Raw genomic sequence first — 19,517 nt, forward strand, 5'->3', positions numbered from 1 at the left:
CCCATCAGTGCTGAGCACTTCCCTTTGACAAGTCAGTGTTCTATGCTGTTTTCCTGAACAGCCCTGGTTCCATTTGGTGAAGAAGAATATTTAGAAATCAAGATCGGAGCACATTTTTCTAAAGATAAGAATACTGCATTCTTTTATAAGGAACTTAAAATTTGTAAACTGTGCTAGTATTTTTTGTTAGGTTTGCTGCAGATTCTGCTAGATCAGAGGTTTTGAGTGGGCCGTCCTTACTCTACTTTCTTCCCATGACTTACTCCTAGTTGTGTGTGTACCATGAGGTTTGGGAGGGACACATTCATCACAGTTTAGAAGAAATGACAGTGGTTCATTTCTTGTTGGCTAATTCTGTATCAGCGTCTGATCGGCTGCCAAGAAGGAAGAATGCTTTCTCCCGTACAATTCCAAACTAACAGGTAGTCCAGGGAGGTAGGAGAGCCCCATTCCAGGTTGTTCTCCAGAGGGAAGGGTCTCCTTTATCCTGTTGCTTCTCCATCCCCTAGAGAGGAGTCAGCAAGGCACAGCTCATGGGCCACACTTTGCACCTGCCTCTTTTGTACGGCCTGTAAGCTGAGAATGGGCTTTACATTTTTAAGTAGTTTTTTTAAAAGATCAAAATATTTTATAGCATGTGAAATTCTATGAAACTGAAATTTGCATGCCACGCACAAAGGTTTATTGGGACAGGTGTTTTCATACTAGAGGGAGGGCTGAGCGGCCACGGAGCCTGTGCCCACAAAGCCTGAAGTGTTCCCGGCTGGCCCCTCCCAGGGCCCATTGGCCAAGCCTGGCCCTCAAGTGTTACCCTTGCTCTCAGGGTAGGTGGCGGCTCAGCACCACGGTTCTGTCACAGCCGAGGAAGGGGGAAAGTCAGTGAAGAAGGACAGTCCTCTTTCAGAATGACTCAGAAGATGACACGTTACCCCACTCGCACCCCACGGACCTAACCACAGCCTCCTGGCCGTGGCTAGCTGCAGTGGGGTGCCAGCTCAAACTGGACGGAAGGGGGGCTCTTACAGAAGGAAGGGGGGGCACCAGTGCGCCGACCAGTGCGGGCTGCCCCACTCAGCAGGTTCTATCCATGCACGTCCTCCCGAGGGGGGAGGGTCATCCCTCTTCCCGGGAAGGACGGCTCAAAGTACAGTGACCGGGGCACCTGCTGGCTCAGTCAGTAAAGCATGTGCCTCTTGATCTCAGGGTTGTGAGTTCAAGCCCCATGTTGGGCCCAGAGCCTACTTAAAAAAAAAAAAATTTTTTTTAATTAAAGTACAGGATGACCAACAAATGGAGCAGCTACAACCATTTAACCATTTTACTGGAAGTTGGCTTGGGGTGAAGTTGCCAAAAAGGACACAGACATCATTTAGGTACCTGGGCTGTGAAACTCTGGCTAAAACTGAACAGCATAAAACACTGAGGATTTTTATTTCTCTGGCCCTTTAATTTTTGTGTTTTAATGTTTCTGGAGTCCTGGGGAACAGTGTTCATCATGCCACTCAGTTCAAAACTTTTATTTTCAATACTGGTTTCTGCATGGAAACCATTCTTAACCTGATTCTTCATTCCAAACCCCAATTCCATTCTCTTCCCATTCACAGCCATTCACACGAGTCAGTGTGTGACTGGAAGCCCATTCCACTGGAGCCTGGGTAGGGGCGTGTGTGTGGGGTGTGTCACGTTAACTGATACAAATATTTAGTTACGTGAAAGCTCATTCCATTTTTTGAAATTCTTATGTTTTATCAGACGTGCTGTGTGCAGATACGGTCTTTGCTCCTAACTGCTGGAGAGCAAGCACTCCACTGCTTCATCTGCATTTTACTCCCCTCTTCCTGTGACCTGGGCTATCCAGCACATCGTGTTGACAGAACTTCTCTGGGACAGAAAAGCATAAAAAAAGTACTACTGCATAACAAGGCACACACGTGAATTTTAAAAGGTATCTCCGGGTCAGTTTAACACTTCTTTACCGATATTACACGGCAGTGTCGTTTCTGGCCCTCTCATCAGCGGAAGGGGTACTTCACTGGTTTAACGTGTGTATTTCTAATGACAGATGATTCCAAGCACTGCCCTTTCTTGCTATTTTGCTGGGGATCTTCACGTATTCTAGTTATTGGTCTTTAAACAATTTTGCTTTATAGACTAGATTTTTCTGTACCTTTCCATTTGGCATCACAAAAGCCCCTTTTATAATTTCATTCTTTTTTAATTCGGAAAAAGTTTTAATTCATAATTTTTTCCCCATCCTGTCTTCTTAAGAACCCCAGGATATGGGTATTATGTCTACTGTCTTCTGGTCTCAGTGTTTTCACATGCATCTCTTTTTTTCTTCCTGGCATCTCAGGCAAACCACTCCTGTTGTCACACAGCCCACTATCTGGGTCTATGGTTGTGCCCATGCCCTGTTCCATACCTCTTTTGGAGTTAACTGTTCCTGCTTCATATAACCAATATACTTTTTTTTTTAAGGATGTCTTGTAAGACAGTTTTGAAATCTGGATTTTTATATCCCATTAAGTTTGCCAGTTGTGGAGATGTATGGTGTGCTCTTAGTAACTCCTTCTGTGTTCGTTTTTTTCCAGCATTAATTTTCGCTTGGGTATCTGCAACTCTAGGACTATATGAGCAGCAGTGTGGCTTCAGTAGACCTATGTATTACAGAAGAGAAAGCCCGCCCCCAGCTAGGAGGAACCCCCTTCCTGATGGATCCTCTCCTCTTGGCACGTTACGTGATCACCGAAAGGATCTCCTCCGTCCAGAAACATGTGCCTACTTTACTGTAAGGACTTGGCGGTGGACTGAGAAGAGGCTACTCCAGGCACGTGTGTGTTGTGTGCACCCCTCATCTCAGCTGGATGGAGCTGGTGCACCTGCTTTCTGTTTCATGAAGGCACCGTGCTGGGCAAGAATGTGCTTGGGACACTACAGTGGAGAGCAGGAGAGTGTAGGAGACTCCAATCCCAAAGTTCCCCAGCGCCTGCCCCTCTAGTGTCTCTGGCTGCTCACACCTCCCCCAGGGGCCCCCCCCCTGCAGTTCCCTAGACCCGCAAACTGCTCTTACTTCTCCAGTAGCCCCAGAGCTGGAATCTGGGAACGAGTCAGGAGACCATGCTAGTTCATCAATTTGGCAGGAATCATGGACTTTACATTCAAGGAAGGAAAAGCAATTTATCTGTGATGTAGTCATCTCTGTGATGAAAAGGAATTTGTTTTATTTGCAGGCATTCTATAAAGTGGGCAGTTGGCTGTAGTCGTGTGGATTACACAGCCTTCCCTGGGGAGCTTAACTGCACAGCACAGCCAGGCACACGGCCGTGGAACAGAGAAGAGGGTGACTCTGGGGTCTCTGAGAGGACAGGGCCCTGGTGTTAACACATCTTCGATTTGACCTATATGACACTGCTTCACTGACTCAAGGACAATAGAAAAAAATTGGGGGAATCTTACATGTCCACCTGCCAGGAAGGGTCTTCCTTCTGCTCAGCCCTTGAAAACCACTCTCAGAGTTCATCATCTGCTCACACTCCAGATCTTATCAGGTCATTGTGTGTAACACACAAGAACTCACGCTCTGCCCCAATTCCATGTTTTGTCCTTGCTGCAGGACAGGGAAGCAGACATCTCTCTAGCGCTCTCCCTCATGAACTCAGGCCTGTGTATCTTACAAGCTTGCCAGGAACAGTTAAAAACTTTTCAAATACTGCATTCCATCAAATTTAAGACAAACTGTTAAGTGTCTCTAGGGAAGAAAAACAAGTGTCATTAAAGAAGAACATGCCACTGAGCCCACTCAGATGTAGTAAGAAAACACCGACCGCTTTGCAACTACGAAGAAATCCCATCACTACGTCATCAGAGACGCAGTTCAGGACCACTTCTGTGCGCCAGGCCCTTTCATGCACAGGCACTCCATGAGAAAGAATGCTGTAAACCATTTATACTTTTTAAATGTTTTACTTAAAATGCATACTGTGTATTTAAGCTATGAGGACAAACTACTGTGGGAAATCTTTGTAGTTACCATTTCAACAAATACACCATGACTTTTTTTCCTACACAAGCTATATGATCTAAAAGACTTTTCATTCCGGTCATGTAGCATACTCACAGCCTGCTAGAAAAATATGGAGGGAAAGTGCTGAGCAACAAAAATGGGTTCCATGAATGATTCAAATACATGAAAAATACGGCATTTCACCTCAGCGGGCAGGGCTGTTATTCAAATATAGGCTCTCGGGCTGATCACTGGAAAGCAAAGGTCCTTACCTCCACACCATATATTGTGAACCAAGAGTGGAGAGATGATCCATGAATAACATAAATTAACCTAAACAAATTTAATGTCATGCGTTGTAAAAAGGAAGGTGTATCTGACATGGTTATCAGGCTCTAAGGGGTCTTAGGTCAATGATGTAACCATTCGAGGAAACACATACATTTAATTGTTTCAAGTTGATTTGTACGGCTCAAACTATTTACATCAAAACTTACAGAAAATAAGACCAACCTCTATCAGTACTTCTAAATAAGTGATTTACCTGAAGTCCACTTCTCAACTGCATAATTCCTACAAAGGCGTAACTTTGTATCTTCAGCTATCCCTAACAGAGCAAACTAAATCAACTGGCTCCAAAGTCAATTTCGCCTCCTACAGAAGCAACAGTCCAGAGGCCGGGAGCTACACGGCTGGTTGGTTCAGTGGCTCCACACCGTCCAGGTCCCAGGTTCTCCCAGTCTTTCTGCTCCGCCATGCTTAAATTCTAATTCAGCATTGAAAGACACAACCAGGCATCACATGCAGTGAAGGCAATGTTCAACAAAAGACTCTACTTCACCCTGCAGGACTCATTTCTTGAATCTTTGAGGGAAACTTTTCCAGAGATAACCTGTCAGATATCTTTGTTTATCTGAATAGAACTGGGTCCTGTGACCATTCTACACCAATTGCTGGCAATGAGAAAGGGATTATCAATATGGTTGAAACTAGTCAGGATTTTCCCCCCATTCCACGAGGAGGAATGGATCCCCAGATCCTGCCAGCAAACAGTAAGGAGTGACCAGGGTCACTCAAGAGTGTCTGCCACAAACCCACAGGAAGAATTCATCATTCATTCAGGAAGGAGTAGAGCACAATATTTAAAAATACTATCCTATCAAAAATACAGATAATTCCTAAATTACATAGCATGTGTGCTCTGCACACTTCTGTAAGCATCCAAATAAAACAGATGGAAAAAAACTGATATAAATGGGAATATCTTAGGTACTTAAATATTTTAAGTAAATATTACCGTATAGAGTACAATGAGTACTACAGGCGCTTCTTACTACTGGGAAAGTCCGGCATTAGCAACTTAAAATTATCTATGCACTTTTCTATCATATGCGTAGATTTCTAACTCTTGCTGACTCAGATACAGCTGAACATGTTATAAAAACATTGGCTTCTTTACAGAAGACTTCGTTCATTAACAATGATCAAAGACATTTATAAATGCCGGGCAAGAGTACGAGAAGCAGTGTAACTGAGACCATCAGATGTTAGTTCAGTGACGGTACCAGGGTATCAGGATACTAAGAAGGTGGAGCTATTTAAAATGGACAATCTTACCATGTCTACAAATCATTCTAATGATACAATGGCTTTCCAAACATGATTCAAACTGAACATACACTTCCTGTAATGTAGCATCCTAAAAAGCAGACAAACCAAAAACCCCTCAAATGAACGTTAAGTCCTACATTCCCAGGAACCACTCCCGCAAGAGTGTGAGGTTGCTGTGCCGCGGCCTTGACTACCGTCGGCTGGTTTTACAGCTTCTATTTACACAAGTATCTTTATCGTCTGTACTTTTGCTTTCAAGAAGCTTGATACTACATCAGAAACATAACATTTAATATTAATAATTTCCAAAGGAATAGGTTTCCCACCTTCCTTAAAATTGGGAGATTTTTCCCTTGGTATGAATTCCCTGATGTGTAAAACAGTTTGAGTCCACGGTGAAGTGCATACACATTCTAAATACGTATCAATGTTTACTCCTGTAGAGTCTGGTATCCGACAAGTCCTGTGGTCTTGTTACAGTTGTGGTTTCTACCCTGCGAACTTTCAGGCTTCAAGTCTGAGTAACACAAAGGCTTGTGCACAACACCCGTGTGAGTTCTGACGTACGTCAGCAGGCGTCTCCCACTCCCACACTGAAAGGTTCTCTGACCTCAGAGAAGCCTCCCCACATCCAGTACGTTCACATTCCCTCTCCTGTGAATCCTCTGATGGCTATTGAAGGCTGATTTGTGGTAGAATTTTTTCCCACACTCGTTACATTCGTAGGGCTTCTCTCCGGAATGAGTCCTGTAGTGTACTGTGAGGTATGACATCCGGGAGAAGGCTTTCCCACACTCGTTACATTCAAAGGGCTTCTCTCCCGAGTGGATCCGGTGGTGGATGGTGAGGTACGACATCTGAGAGAAGAACTTGCCACACTCGTAACACTCGTAGGCTTTCTCCCCCGTGTGTGTCCTCTGGTGTCTGTTAAGGGCTGAATTCTGGCAGAAGGTTTTCCCACACTCATTACATTCATAGGGCTTCTCTCCGGAATGAATTCGATGGTGGATGGTGAGGTACGACATCTGGGAGAAGAACTTCCCACATATGTAACACTCGTAGGGCTTCTCTCCTTTATGTATCCTCCGATGTCGGCAGAGGGCTGAGTTCTGGTAAAAGGTCTTCCCGCACTCGGTGCACTCGTACGGCTTCACTCCCGAGTGAGTCCGGTGGTGGATGGTGAGGTACGAGAGCTGAGAGAAGAGCTTCCCGCACTCAGTGCACTCGTACGGCTTCTCTCCGGTGTGCACTCGCTGGTGTCTCATGAGGGCTGAGTTCAGGTAGAAGGTCTTCCCACACTCGGTGCACTCGTACGGCTTCTCTCCCGAGTGAGTCCGGTAGTGCACGGTGAGGTACGAGAGCCGCGAGAAGAATTTCCCACACTCATTACATTCGTACGGCTTCTCCCCGGTGTGCGTCCTCTGATGCGTGGTGAGCGTAGACTTGCGGCAGAAGCACTTCCCACATTCGTTACACTTGTAGAGTTTCACGCCCGTGTGGATCTTCTGATGGTCGTTAAGTGCAGACTTCTGGGAGAAGGTTTTTCCACAGTCGTGACAAACGTAGGGTCTCTCTCCTGAATGTGTTCTCTGGTGTTGTGTGAGGTGCGTCTTCTGGCAAAAGGATTTTCCACAGTAACTACATTCATAGGGCTTCTCTCCTGAGTGAGTTCTCTGATGTTGAATGAGGTGTAACTTCTGGTAGAAGGTTTTTCCACATTCGTTACATTCATAGGGCTTCTCCCCGGTGTGTGTGCGCTGATGGACAGTGAGGGTCCCCTTCTGGCAGAAGGATTTCCCACACTGATTACATTCATAAGGTTTCTCTCCTGTGTGAGTCCTCTGATGGATGATAAACTTTGACTTTTTACAGAAGGATTTCCCACATGCACTGCATTCATAGGGCTTCAATTCCATATGAGACCTCTGGTGTACGCTGAGGTTGGACATTTGCAGAAAGGCTATTTCAGATTCATTCCACTTATAGGGCTTCTCCTCCATGTGATTAACAAAAACCGCATCCTTCTGAAAGGCTTTCTGGCATTCAATATATTCATAGGGTTTCTCCAAAATATGAATGTTCTGATAAATACTTTCTTCATTTAGACTATAACCTCCCCCATTTTGATTAAATTCGTAAGATTCATCTCCTGGATGAGTTTTCTCAAGTTTAACGTGGGGAAGTGGTTTCCCACACGCACTACATTCGTCGGGCTTCATTCTTGCATAGCTGCCATCACTACTAATATACTCTGAAATAGATTTCAAACTCTTTTCACATGAGTCACACTTATAGGACATTTTTCTTGAAGGAACGGGGTTCGTTTCCACATTAAAAGTCTTACCAAGAACATTACCTCTCTCTTCAATCAGGGTTTTGTTGCTGATGGATACAGCTTGCCTTGAATATTTGCCTTCATTTTCCTGGACTCTTTCTCCCAGATCATTGGCTTTCCAGAGTTCTTCTAAAAAGAGGCAAAATTAACAAAATTTTGTATATCTTCCTACATAAGACATGGAATGTGACTCATATGTAAGCGTTTCCTTTTAGTGTAGATGCTAGCTCCATGGACAGATGAAAATAATTCCCAGTGTACTTCTTTCCCCTATTGTTATGGTTTGGAATAAACACATGCACACACGTGCACACACAGAGACACAGAGAGACACACACCTCTGAGGTGAGGAAAGGGGAAAAAACACAAGCACCTCTGATCTTTGCTACTTTATAAGATTTTGCCCAAACTGGGCATAGATAGTAAGATATACACACGGAGCAGAGACGGGAAGACAGAGGACAGTGGATGAACAGCTGACAGGCAGATATGGAAGGACTCACAGCAAACGGGGTGCATGAAGGGCAACACGGAGCAGTGCGGGGCGGAGTGGTGCACAGGTATCCCGGAGGATCAGGTGTGGGGGAGGGGACCAGCACTCTGCGCCACACCACTGCAGAGCGAGTTGGGAGAGGTGACTACGGTCTCAGGCGGCACCATCACCTTTTACTGAGATTTTTGTGGCAACATTCTCACGGTCCTGGATCCTTCCGAACTATTTTGCCCAGATTCCGCACAGCAGGGCCAAATCCACTCACACCCAAACCTCCTCATGTTTAGAGCAGCAGCTGTGTGGCCAGGGCTCTAACTCCCTGTGGTTCTGTGTCACGTGGGAGGAGAGCCCCAGGAACTCCGTAGTGCATCAGGAAGGATAAAACAGACCAGAGCATGCCAGCCCTTCAGAAGTTTAAGATTTCATAAATACTCTCTGATGTTATGGTTTAACCTGAACTGAAGTCAGACCACGGAACTCTGTTTCTATTTGGACAATACAGCATGTGCTCTGGCTGGGTGACCTGGGGGAGTCCCTATGTCACCCGTTGCTCAGGATCACCCACAGGCGGCGCAGACACAATGGTACCCACGTTATAGGGTCGCCGTGGGAGGACATAAATTCATAAAGTGCTCCGAGCAGCCTCTGGCACAAAACACATGCTCCGTAACGCAGCAGCTAGTTTTCCATTTAGGGTCTCCTGGTGATTTCCTTAAACGAGTCCTGCCTCTGACACAGTGCTGTCACTTCATTCTGTCAACAGACTTCCCCACTCCTGAGTATCTCTTGGTTTCATTCACTTACAAACCTTAAAAATCAGATCCCCTAAACTGCTCTTTATTTTTACTTATCTTCCAAGTTTTTAGATGAATTTGACTATTGTACTCTCTGTCATCCACAACAAATGAAACCGTACCCACCCTGTCCTCCCCAAACTACCGCTTCCCTGAGTCCACTGCCAAAATGTCGACAGATAAAATGGGGGGAAACATCTGATAAAGAGCACTTTCCACCTGGATTCACAGTATGCTTCCAAACTGGGTTTGTATGAGTCTATGAAGAATAATTTCTGCTCTAGGAAAACCAAGCTATTTGTTGGGCAAACAGTGTCATCTGACACACCCAAGGGGAGCTTGGGTGTGCAGGCGGGGACCAGCACTCGGCACTACATCGCTTCGCAGCAAGTTGGGAGACACGGATCCCCGTCCCAGGCACCATAGGTGTCTTCTGAGATCACTGTGGTGCCAACAACGCCCAAGCTCACTTTCAAAGTCTACGCTCTTACTGCTTTACTCAGTTCACTTGACCTCCAGCCCGGATCTACTCAAAACCTCTCAGGGAGTCTCCGTGTTTAAACATCAAAAACAAAAACTTCTTAAATCCTTTCTCACTTCAATTAGGTCCATTTCCCCTGAAAAAGCTGAAAATAATTACCCCCCCATACAATGACTTTAGCACAGCGGTTCAGCTGTGCATCGGATCATCAACAGTCCACGTGAAGGCAGAGTTTTAAATTGTACCAAGCAACTCTCTTCTCTTTTCTTAACCAAATCCTGTCTCTTAGAAAGTACGATTCTATTCCCTATTTCCTTTGAATCCCCAAAGAGAAATCAAAGCTGTTGCTCTTCATCTGAATCCTATGGGTATCTTTCATGCACCTGCAGAGTAAATGGGGATGTGACCCAGGCATGCGTATACAGAACTGCTTATAAGTTATTTCTCAGCAGACGGACAAGAAAGTTCTTTCACCTACCTGGCGCCTCAGATACTCAAGTGCAGACTACACATTACATACTAAGGAAGGGAGAACCCATTACATACTGATCTGGGGAAGAAAGAAGCTCAAGGGCGCCTGGGTGGCTCAGTCGGTTAAGTTGCTGCCTTCAGCTCAGGTCATGATCCCAGGGTCCTGGGATCGAGTCCTGCATCAGGCTCCCTGCTCAGCGGGGAGTCTGCTTCTCCCTCTGCGCCTCCCCCCACTCGTGCTCTCTCTCTAATAAATAAAATCTTAAAAAAAGGAAAGAAAGAAGCTGAAGCAAAAAATATATCCTACCCAATGACAGATTACTTGATTAAACCTAACTTTTTTCAAGGTATGGCCCGAGGCAGAGTCACTTAGAGAGAAGGAGCAGACTGAAAGAATGATAAGAGCTAGTAGGAAAAACTTCAAGGAGAGGTAGAAAAACTGGGCTCAGACTGGAAGAACGTGTTGCTATCTGACAAACAGAGCAGGCCCCTCTGAAATAAAGTGACAGGGACAATAACCACAAGAACAGAAGACATTTAGGAGCGAGGACCCCGTGGAGTGTAGCAAGAGTTGTGGAAAACCACAGAACGTTGATTTTCCAGGCAGCACAGGGAAGAGGAGGGATGTACACTCCCTCAGGAAGCAGCAGGGAATCACCAAAGGCTCCTCCTGGGCCGCCTGTGAGATCAACCGGCAACTTCGAGGAACCCATCTTGCAAGTGCACTTAGCGTGAGGGGCCGCAGGGCAGCTACCACAGGAGATGCCGGACAGGAGGACAGGGATAGCAAAGCATAAAGAAACAGGCAAACAACCCTAAGGACAGAGGCAGGAGGAGCCCTGAGAAGAAATCAGGAATCAGAACCCACCAAAGGTGGAAGCAGACCCTTCAGAGACCCTTTCTGGAGGGTGGAGGGAAAGGACCTCACTCCCGCGCACCACACTCACTGAGCGCCTGACATGACAGGACGCTGGGCAAGCGCTGGGACCGAACGGTGAGTGAGAGACAAGATGGACACGAGGGTCGGGGGCAGGCGGGGGACCGAGACACTGCCGTCACCAGATGTAAGATGGGGCTGGATCGTGGGAAGGACGAGCAGCACACAGGCCACAGGTGAACCCAACTCACTGGCTCAGGCACAGGCTGGGGGTTTGGAATCTGACCTCGGAGAAGGGAGATGTGAAACCAGGGAGAGAAGCCAGTCTGAGGCATTTCACAGAAAAGAGGAAGAAAGAAGGCAGGAAGAACCAAAGAGTCATATCAGTTACTTTTCAATGACCGTCTTACGAAGGCCTAAGAACGGACAGAATCCACGATAACGGGATGGCTGAAAGTGCCGTGGGGGCAAGCGTGAGGCGAAGCTTGGGCGAGGAAGGCAGTGACTGGGCGTGCGCTCCGGGGAGAGGCACGCATGGCAACGCTCTGCAAACACAGGTTCTTGTGAGGAAGGAAGAAAGAGCTGGGAGTGGGACTCGGGTAGCACACGGGTGACTGTTTGGAGTCCCGTCTACAGGTTTCCCATTAACAATTCCTGGGAAAAACACTTCCAAGTTACCAGTCTCCGCACTGCCTGCACTAACACACCTGGGTAACTCTGTGGTAGGAATGCTCCTTCTACTATCCATGGCTCTTCTCCTTGCTCCAACTTGATGATAACTTCCGGTTTGATAATGTGACAGCCTGTTAACAGAAACGAAAGAGAACTTGAGCCTGACTGCTGGGCTGCTGGGTCTCTATTGTCTGAGGACGGTGCTGCCTCACGACCAGCACCACAATTAGAACCTTTCACTGGGGAGGTGAAGACCAAAATGCCCTGCCTGGTACCCAAAACAGACCACTCACATTTGTCCCATCAAGCTCAAAGTTAGAGTCAGTAACATTTGAGGGAAACCCCATGTATCTAGCAATCGAGAAAGCAGGCTCTCCTCACCCACGGAGACGAGATGGCTGTAGTTCTCCAGCATCACATCCCGGTACGTGGTCTTCTGCTCGGGCTCCAGCTGCTGCCACTCCTCCTGGGTGAAGTCCACGGCCACATCCCTGAATGACACTGGCCCCTGGAACAGCACCAGATCGGAACTGGATGAGGTGAAGGCAGACGAGGACAAGAGCCTACCAAGCTCACGGTCAAGTTAACTATAAACATGTGTACCTTCTTCATCGTGGGAAGAAAATGAACATTCCAGAAATACACCAGGATGAGTTCGTTTGGCACACCCAGTCTTGCACTATAAGCCAGGAACACGCGTGGCTGCTGGGGACACCAAGACCAGCAGACGCAGTGCAGCTCCGGCCCCGAGGAGTGCAGGCCTGAGGGGCACTCGCAGAAACACGGGATGCACTTTGCTCCTTTTTGCTTCCAGAGCATTACCAATGTTGGCTCTCCTCTGACCTCTCGCACTGCTCCTTCTGTCTCCTTTGCTGGCTCCCGTGTTCTCCAAGTCATCCTCAAGTTGGAGGGCCCGGGGCTCTGTTTCTGGTCCTTTACTCTTGGCTGGCTGCACCCTGCTATGATCCCGCCGGACCTCATGGCTTTAATTCCCATCTATGTGTCAACATGTCCCAAACGTATACCAGCCACCCAGACTTCTCTCCTAAACTCCAGACATGTCCCAGATCCAAACTCAACAGCCTAAAATTCAATTGCTAGCCCTGTGTCACACCTGTTCCTCCTACAGCTTACAGAAGGCGCTGACCTGTGATACTGGCCACAACTGCCAAAGCAACAAGCAAGCCTGGCAACGGACATCCCAGCTGTGTATTTTATTGCAAGGTAAGCCTACACAAGTCTGACCAAGCTGCCACGGGAATTGTCAGTAATGGCATGGTTCGGCTGTTCCTAATTCCCAGCTGGGTAACCTGGAAGCCCCCTTCTTCCCATTTACCCATTCCAGGAGGGCAGGAGCACGGTCCTGAAGAGGGGCAAACAACTCACAACAGACCCAGAAACTGCCCAAACCAGACCTTTAAACGTGGATCTTCTGAATAAACTGCCCCACTCAAATACACCAATCGTTACAACCGTCCCGCTGTATCAGTACCTCTAAAATAAAGGTAATAGTGGTGCCGATCATGTCCTGTAATACCAGCATCAAAATGGGCTAATCCATGGAAAGCACTTAGCAAAGTTCTCTGGACATAATACACACTTCTCAATGACACCTATGTATTACCGGTTGACCATCCCTTATGCGTCTTATCACTCTTTCCAAATAAGGACAGAAAGTAATCAGAAAAAACAGAAGCGTAAGTAACTAAATGTAATGCAGCTGTCAAGTTTATGCAATTGCCAAGGAAGGATTCTAAAACAGCATCAGTGCGTTAACAAAAAGGCCCCAGAGATTCTGACAAAACACAGAGTGAGGAGTGGTGGGGATGGCAGTGAAGGGAAAGGCCGTGTCATACTCAGGGGCCATTGGAGAGGACCACAAACTCCTGACATTGACCGAAATCTTAGCTTGTTTATGCGGAACAATCGAAGAGTGCAGGATATGTCCTGTTGGCAAGATTCCCTGAGATGCCTGGCTACCTGACCGTGTTATTCTCCCATGCTCCAGGTGCGGGGACGTCCAGGGACCAGGCTTTGCTGGCCTGGGAAGGGTAAAGGAGCTGGGCTCAGAGCACCAACTGCTGGGGGCGGGGGGAGGGGGCACAGAGTGGTGTTACAAGTGGTTCCTGCCCAATCTAGACCAGTCTGTGCAGAACTGCCCCAGCCCAGCCCGTGAAGAGATGGCCTGGGAGAGCAGGTGAGCAGGTCTTCCAGAAGATCTGCCCATCCTTCACTCAGACATCCACAGCCAAGACTATGGCCACCTTGATGAAGACCGGGCCCACAAGTTCTCATGTTAGAAGTCATTACCAAAAGCAAAAGAGCAAGGGATGGAAAAAGGAAGTTGTTTAGGGGCACCTGGGTGGCTCAGTCGTTAAGCATCTGCCTTCGGCTCAGGTCATGATCCCAGGGTCCTGGGATCGAGCCCCGCGTCGGGCTCCCTGCTCTGCGGGAAGCCTGCTTCTCCCTCTCCCACTCCCCCTGCTTGTGTTCCCTCTCTCGCTGTGTCTCTGTCAAATAAATAAAATCTTAAAAAAGGAAGTCGTTTAGTTGTAATACATAAATAGAACAACGTACATCTTATTTCAACTTCTGGTTTTGCCATCTGTAACTTCACAAAATGTACAATTTGCAGGGATTTTAATGCTTGTATTTTTGCCTTATTAGGAAAAAATACACATTAAGAAAAAATGATAGTTTTTATTGTTTATAATGCACATAAAATACATGCACTATTGCTGCTTAAAACCAGCATGACTGTGAAAGTTCCAAACTGATTTTCTCTTTTCTGATGGGTCTGAGTAGTTTGCCCAAGTCACGTTTACATGCAAAGGGAGGAGAAAACCGTATTGTTCTTTCTCGGGCTTTAAACAAGCAGCTTTACAAGCATTTGAAACTCGAAGAAAATGGGTTTCAGAAAACCTGGTTAACAAATTAAGAAACCAGCCACAACTGCAGCTATTTAGGGATTTCAGGTGAGTTTCAAAAGGGAACAACCCCCAATGTCTTAAAAGAACACTCAGTACAATTAATATTCCAGACACAGCTTCGTTGTCAGGAACTCCGAGCTGGCTATGCATTTCCACACAAGTCCGACCATCGGAAGCGTGAGCGAGAAGACTGTGAGCACCTCTATCTGCCCCGTTGTCAGAAGCCTTCCGAGGCAGAAGCACTGCTCTCTCCCCTGCCGTGCCATCGCATCAGTAAAAGCTGAGAGAGGAAGCGAGGCCCTCGGAGGACTGTAGACAAAGACTCACGTGCAAAGGGCCATAGCCACCTGTGTGTGTCCCAGACACGCATCGCCAGGACCTGAAGCCTGCAGTCCACGGGCCCCACCAAGCCAGAGTCCTCCCAAACATCCAGGAGAAAAGACATGCTCAGACACCCGAGGCCTCCAGAGCTGAGAAGTCAGCACACCACGACGTGGCCCACCCAGGGAGAGTGGCCGCGGCCGCCCTCCAGAGCCAGCAGAGGAAAACAGAGGCACAGAAATGAGAGGGAAGCCTGAAAGCGCGAACTCCGCCCCACTCGCCACCACCGACGGTCCTTGGGCCAGGCTGTGGCTCCAGCGCTGGCTGAGGACTCCTACCCACACAACCGTGCTCCTACGTATTCAACTCGTCAAATTGAAAACATTAAAGAATGAAACGGTAGGGGCGCCTGGGTGGCTCAGTCGTTAAGCATCTGCCTTCAGCTCTGGCCATAATCCCAGGGTGCTGAGATCAAGCCCCGCATCGGGCTCCCTGCTCCGCAGGAAGCCTGCTTCTCCCTCTCCCACTCCCCCTGCTTGTGTTCCCTCTCTCTCTGTATGAAATGGTAATGCTGGAAAATAAAGTAAAAAAATAAAAAAGCTTGGAAGAAAATGTTTACTGGCGTGATCCAAACAGGAAAAATGTATAAACATTTAAGACTATTTTGTAAGTCAATAAGAAAAGCAAAACAAAACAGGACTGTGACAGAAAAAGCCTGGCAGTGGGCATGAGTGGGCACTTCACACAAAAACCGAAACGGGCCTGTCTGAAAAAGCTACAGGCTGTATGGATTCCCTTGTACAATGCGGGGGTTAGGGAAACTGACCCCCATAGTTAAAAGTCCACTGCAACTTTTGACTCCCCCCCCACCAAATTAATGACTAACAATGTCCTGCTGACCAGAAGCCTTACCAATAACATAAAGAGTCGATTGATACATATTCTGTATGTTACGTCTATCATAAATTGTATTCTTACAATACAGTAAGCTGGAGAAAAAAAAATATTAGGAATATACCTTTATGGTGCCAAGCTTTATTTATTGAAAAAAATTCACGTATAAGTGAACCCAAAGGGTTCAGGCCCATATTGTTCATGGACCTTCTGGAAAGGGCAAAACTATACACAGTGCAAAGACGGGTAGTTGTCAGGGACGGGGGAGGGAGGGAGAGGGGTGCCCAGGGAACTTTTAGGGCAGTAAATGTGTTCCGTATGGTACTGTCATGGCAGACACACACCACTATACAGATGTCAAGGCCTGAACCACACAAAGTGTGACCTCTAACATCAACTATGGGCTTCAGATAATAACCTGTCACTACCCACCCATACACTGAAACAATGTACCACACTAACGTAAGATGCTCACAACAGGGCAACAGGGGAACTGAGACCCGGGGGCGGTTAACGGCACCTCTATACTGACTGCTCAGTTTTCCTATAAACTCACACTGCTCTCAAAAATAAGTCTACGCATTAAAAAAAAAAAAAAGAAACAAGAAACAGCTTCCAACATGTGAAAGTATACTTAACCTCACTTGTGATTAAGAACAAATCCAAGCCCACCAACGCAGTATGGGGCCTAGGATCAGGTGGAACATCCCAGGCCATATTCCTTTTCTGTGTCTGACAAGCTGGAGCCCCTAGACTCCCCCCACACCCCAGGATTTCCTGCCACTCAGGGACCCTCTGAAGCGCTTTCCACATGGCAGCAAAATGATGCGATTCACATTACCAAAAGCAAGAGAGCAAGGGATGGGAAAAGGAAGCATTTTTGGAGAAATGCTCAACGTGGAAAATACGCTTGAGCCCGTGGAGGAAAGATGGAGCACAGAAGGGAAGTTTTGTAACGGTCCACGGATGAAAGAATGAGCTAATTTAATGGGAGCAGGAAGGGGATGAAGACCACAACAACAACAGGAACACGCAAATGTGGTAACACAGGAGAAAGAGAGGAGAATGAATCCCATCGTTCGGGACAGAGCGACAGGCTGGACAACGGAACAGAGAGATGACGGGGACGAGAGCAGAAGGCAGAGGCGGGGCGCTGCAAATTACTTTTGGATCTACTGGGCCTATGAAGCTGAGGTGTCCTTTGGACAGCCTCCCCAGAAGCGCATGCAGGTGGCCGGGCAGTGGCATCCGGTCCGCGTGGGAGAACCGACAGAGCGGGCGGTTCAGAACACGGGAGGGGGAGATCCGCCGGGTATAAAAGTCCTGAGCCGGGGTGCAGGAAACAACACATGAACAGGGCACAGGAAGCAGTCAGGAAGAGACAGGAGAGACTCGTCACTGACACCAACACAGCCAATTCTGCAGATGGGAATGGTGGCAAGTGGCCCAAGGCAAGGAGGGGCTCCCAGGTTAAGCAGGGGACCACAGGCCGTGGGATACAACGTGAGTGGGAAATCAGCCATCTCCTCCAGAGGCGTCACTGCCCAGTCTGAGATGCAGCCCAGACAATCAGAGAGAACTATTTATCGAGACTTAGTAGACGGTGGGAAGGCCATTCCTCCAGAGCTTCCTCGTCCCACCCTCGGCTCGATCAGTAAGAACAATGCATTTACAGGACGACGTCTTAATTACCAGAGAAATTCTATACACTGGGTGCTCCCTGGACAGTGTACCTTGCTCACAGGAGGCACAAGGTACCAATGGCCATGGTTTAGGTGCGGCCACTCGGGAAGCCTGTTCACCATTACAGCGATAGGGCCAAAGAAATCGCAAGATGCGCGAGAAAACAAAACTGTTTCGGCAGGTCAGTGTAAAGTCCTGAACGGTATTTGTCATTTTTTTTTGCAACGAATGTCAAGCCCCCGAGCAGCGCCTGTACTATGGCTTTACGGGCTCTGACGAATCGTGCTGTCGACACAAATAGACGTGACAGGAGTGCCTGCTGCCTCGCTGGTCCTCCGCGCTTTGTCCACCCACGTCTCTTTTCTGTTTCTACCTTCCCATTCCCACTTTAAAGTGTGAATTACTCATCTCTTAAGATATATTATAAAAGCAAGTGGGGAATAAACACATACACAGAAACACTTACCACAGATTTACTCATTTTCTGCCACTCTTGGAAAAACGGGGAGGACAGTGAAAGTGGAGGCTGACCTGGGGAAAGAAAAGAGAAGCAATGAAGCTATGTGAGATTTGGACTGCCGAGGAAGTACCCTCCTGGAAAGTTCCATGAAAGACACTGTGACACTGTCCCTTTAAATCTTCAGAATTAACCGGAAGAATGAGGGAGCACCCACCTGTCTTTAACTCCCACCTGACTGATGTTGCTCAGTAGTTAACGAACCTGAATCCTACTGAAATAATCCTCCATCATTAAATATAAAACAAGAAAGTCTGTTACACTCTATTTTCTTACTACCCCTTTTAACTACTTAAGATCAGAACAGGATGCTCTGAGTAAACATATGTGCTCAAGCATGGCTGTCTTCGAATTATTTGTTCAAACTTAAATGTGCCGCTCAAAAGGATCTTTTGTTAAGAAACTCACTTTGACTTAAACTTAACAGGGCGGACAGAACACCGGCCCCGGAGCTGAGTCCTGTGAGCAAGCCCACCCACAGACCTCGTCACCCTGGACAAGCCACCTCCCTTCTCCGACCCAATGTCCTGTCAACCTAGGCAGCAGCACCTGGACCTCGCACACTGGTCCGGCGCTACGCTGTGGGATGCCTCAGGGCACAACCCAGTGCGGTCAGCAGACACTACTGAGCGCTTAGAGACGCGTCGGGAAGCTGGACAGAGAAGCCGAGGGAGCAAGGCGTGTCGGGTGTGGGGGGAGGCGCGGGTCCCCTGCGCCCCCGGGAAACCTGGGTCCCACGAGTCCCGAGTCCCAGGGAGCGCCCATCCCTCCCAGGCCAGCCGCTCGCGCCCTCTCGCCGCCCGGAAGATCCACAAACGCCCGACCTACCCCGTCGGGACCCGCCGAGCTGCCCCAAGGCTCCCGAAGGCTCCGGGACGGGAGCTGCTCCTCCTCCGCCTCCCGGGGCCGCCGTTCCCGGGGAGCCGGTTCTGGGCCTACGGGACAAACTCACTTCGGGCCGACGACCCTCTCGGGGCCCGAATTGGCCGCCCGGGGCCTCGCCGTCCCGCAGTCGCAGACAGGCCGGGCCCTGGCCTCGCCGCCCTGCGCCGCCGCCGCCCGCCCGGCCCCTCCGGCCCAGCCCGCGGGCTCCGGGGCTCGTGCTTGGGGGGGGGTCCCCGCTCGAACCTCCGCCCGGCCCGCGCGGACCCGCGCCCGCTGGGTGCCGGCCCGGCCGGTCGGCGTGTAACCCGCAGGCCCCGGGATCCTCGCCCGGCGGAGGCCGAAGCCTGGGAACCACGGCGAGCGGTGACCTGGGCTCGGACAGGAAGCGAGGGCAGCGCGGCGGCACTGCGCGTGCGCGAACACGCACACAGGCCGAGCTGCACATGCGCAGGCCGGCGGCGGCGGTGCGCCTGCCGGAGCCCACCCGGGAAGCCCGACAAATACTGGGACTCTGTTTCCCGTGAGTCCAAGCGCCCAAATGTTAGGGGAC

General features: G+C 48.6%; 2 protein-coding genes across 8 annotated transcripts in view; one reads left to right on the forward strand and one right to left on the reverse strand.

The window, feature by feature from the left end:
* The window catches only part of LOC113933150 (zinc finger protein 665-like), a 28,484-nt gene extending 24,411 nt beyond the window's left edge, over nucleotides 1–4,073 (forward strand). For 3 of the 4 annotated variants that reach the window (XM_027612949.2, XM_027612950.2, XM_027612948.2), the window contains exons 10-11: nucleotides 1,753–1,945; nucleotides 2,592–4,073. The gene's annotated coding sequence lies outside the window, so the exon portion shown is untranslated. Of the gene's footprint in view, nucleotides 1–1,716; nucleotides 1,946–2,591 lie in introns of all 4 variants that reach the window. The other variant, XM_027612951.2, reaches the window with a different exon arrangement.
* Nucleotides 4,074–4,227: 154 nt separating this feature from the next.
* Nucleotides 4,228–19,339, reverse strand: ZNF12 (zinc finger protein 12). 4 transcript variants are annotated; one of them, XM_027612952.2, is made up of 6 exons: nucleotides 19,035–19,339; nucleotides 18,032–18,096; nucleotides 12,341–12,442; nucleotides 12,119–12,245; nucleotides 11,773–11,868; nucleotides 4,228–8,078 (listed from the first exon to the last, which is right to left on the reverse strand). In XM_027612952.2, exons 2-6 carry the CDS (start codon nucleotides 18,044–18,046, stop codon nucleotides 6,226–6,228), a joined length of 2,193 nt encoding a protein of 730 aa, XP_027468753.1. In that variant the 5' UTR covers nucleotides 18,047–18,096; nucleotides 19,035–19,339; the 3' UTR covers nucleotides 4,228–6,225. The 4 variants fall into 4 exon arrangements, with proteins under 4 accessions (XP_027468753.1, XP_027468755.1, XP_027468754.1 ...); XM_027612954.2 differs by having other exon boundaries at nucleotides 18,911–19,339; XM_027612953.2 differs by lacking the exon at nucleotides 12,341–12,442.
* Between the last annotated feature and the right edge of the window lie 178 nt (nucleotides 19,340–19,517).

This window comes from Zalophus californianus, chromosome 10, assembly GCF_009762305.2.
Source record: "Zalophus californianus isolate mZalCal1 chromosome 10, mZalCal1.pri.v2, whole genome shotgun sequence".
NCBI lineage: Eukaryota > Metazoa > Chordata > Mammalia > Carnivora > Otariidae > Zalophus > Zalophus californianus.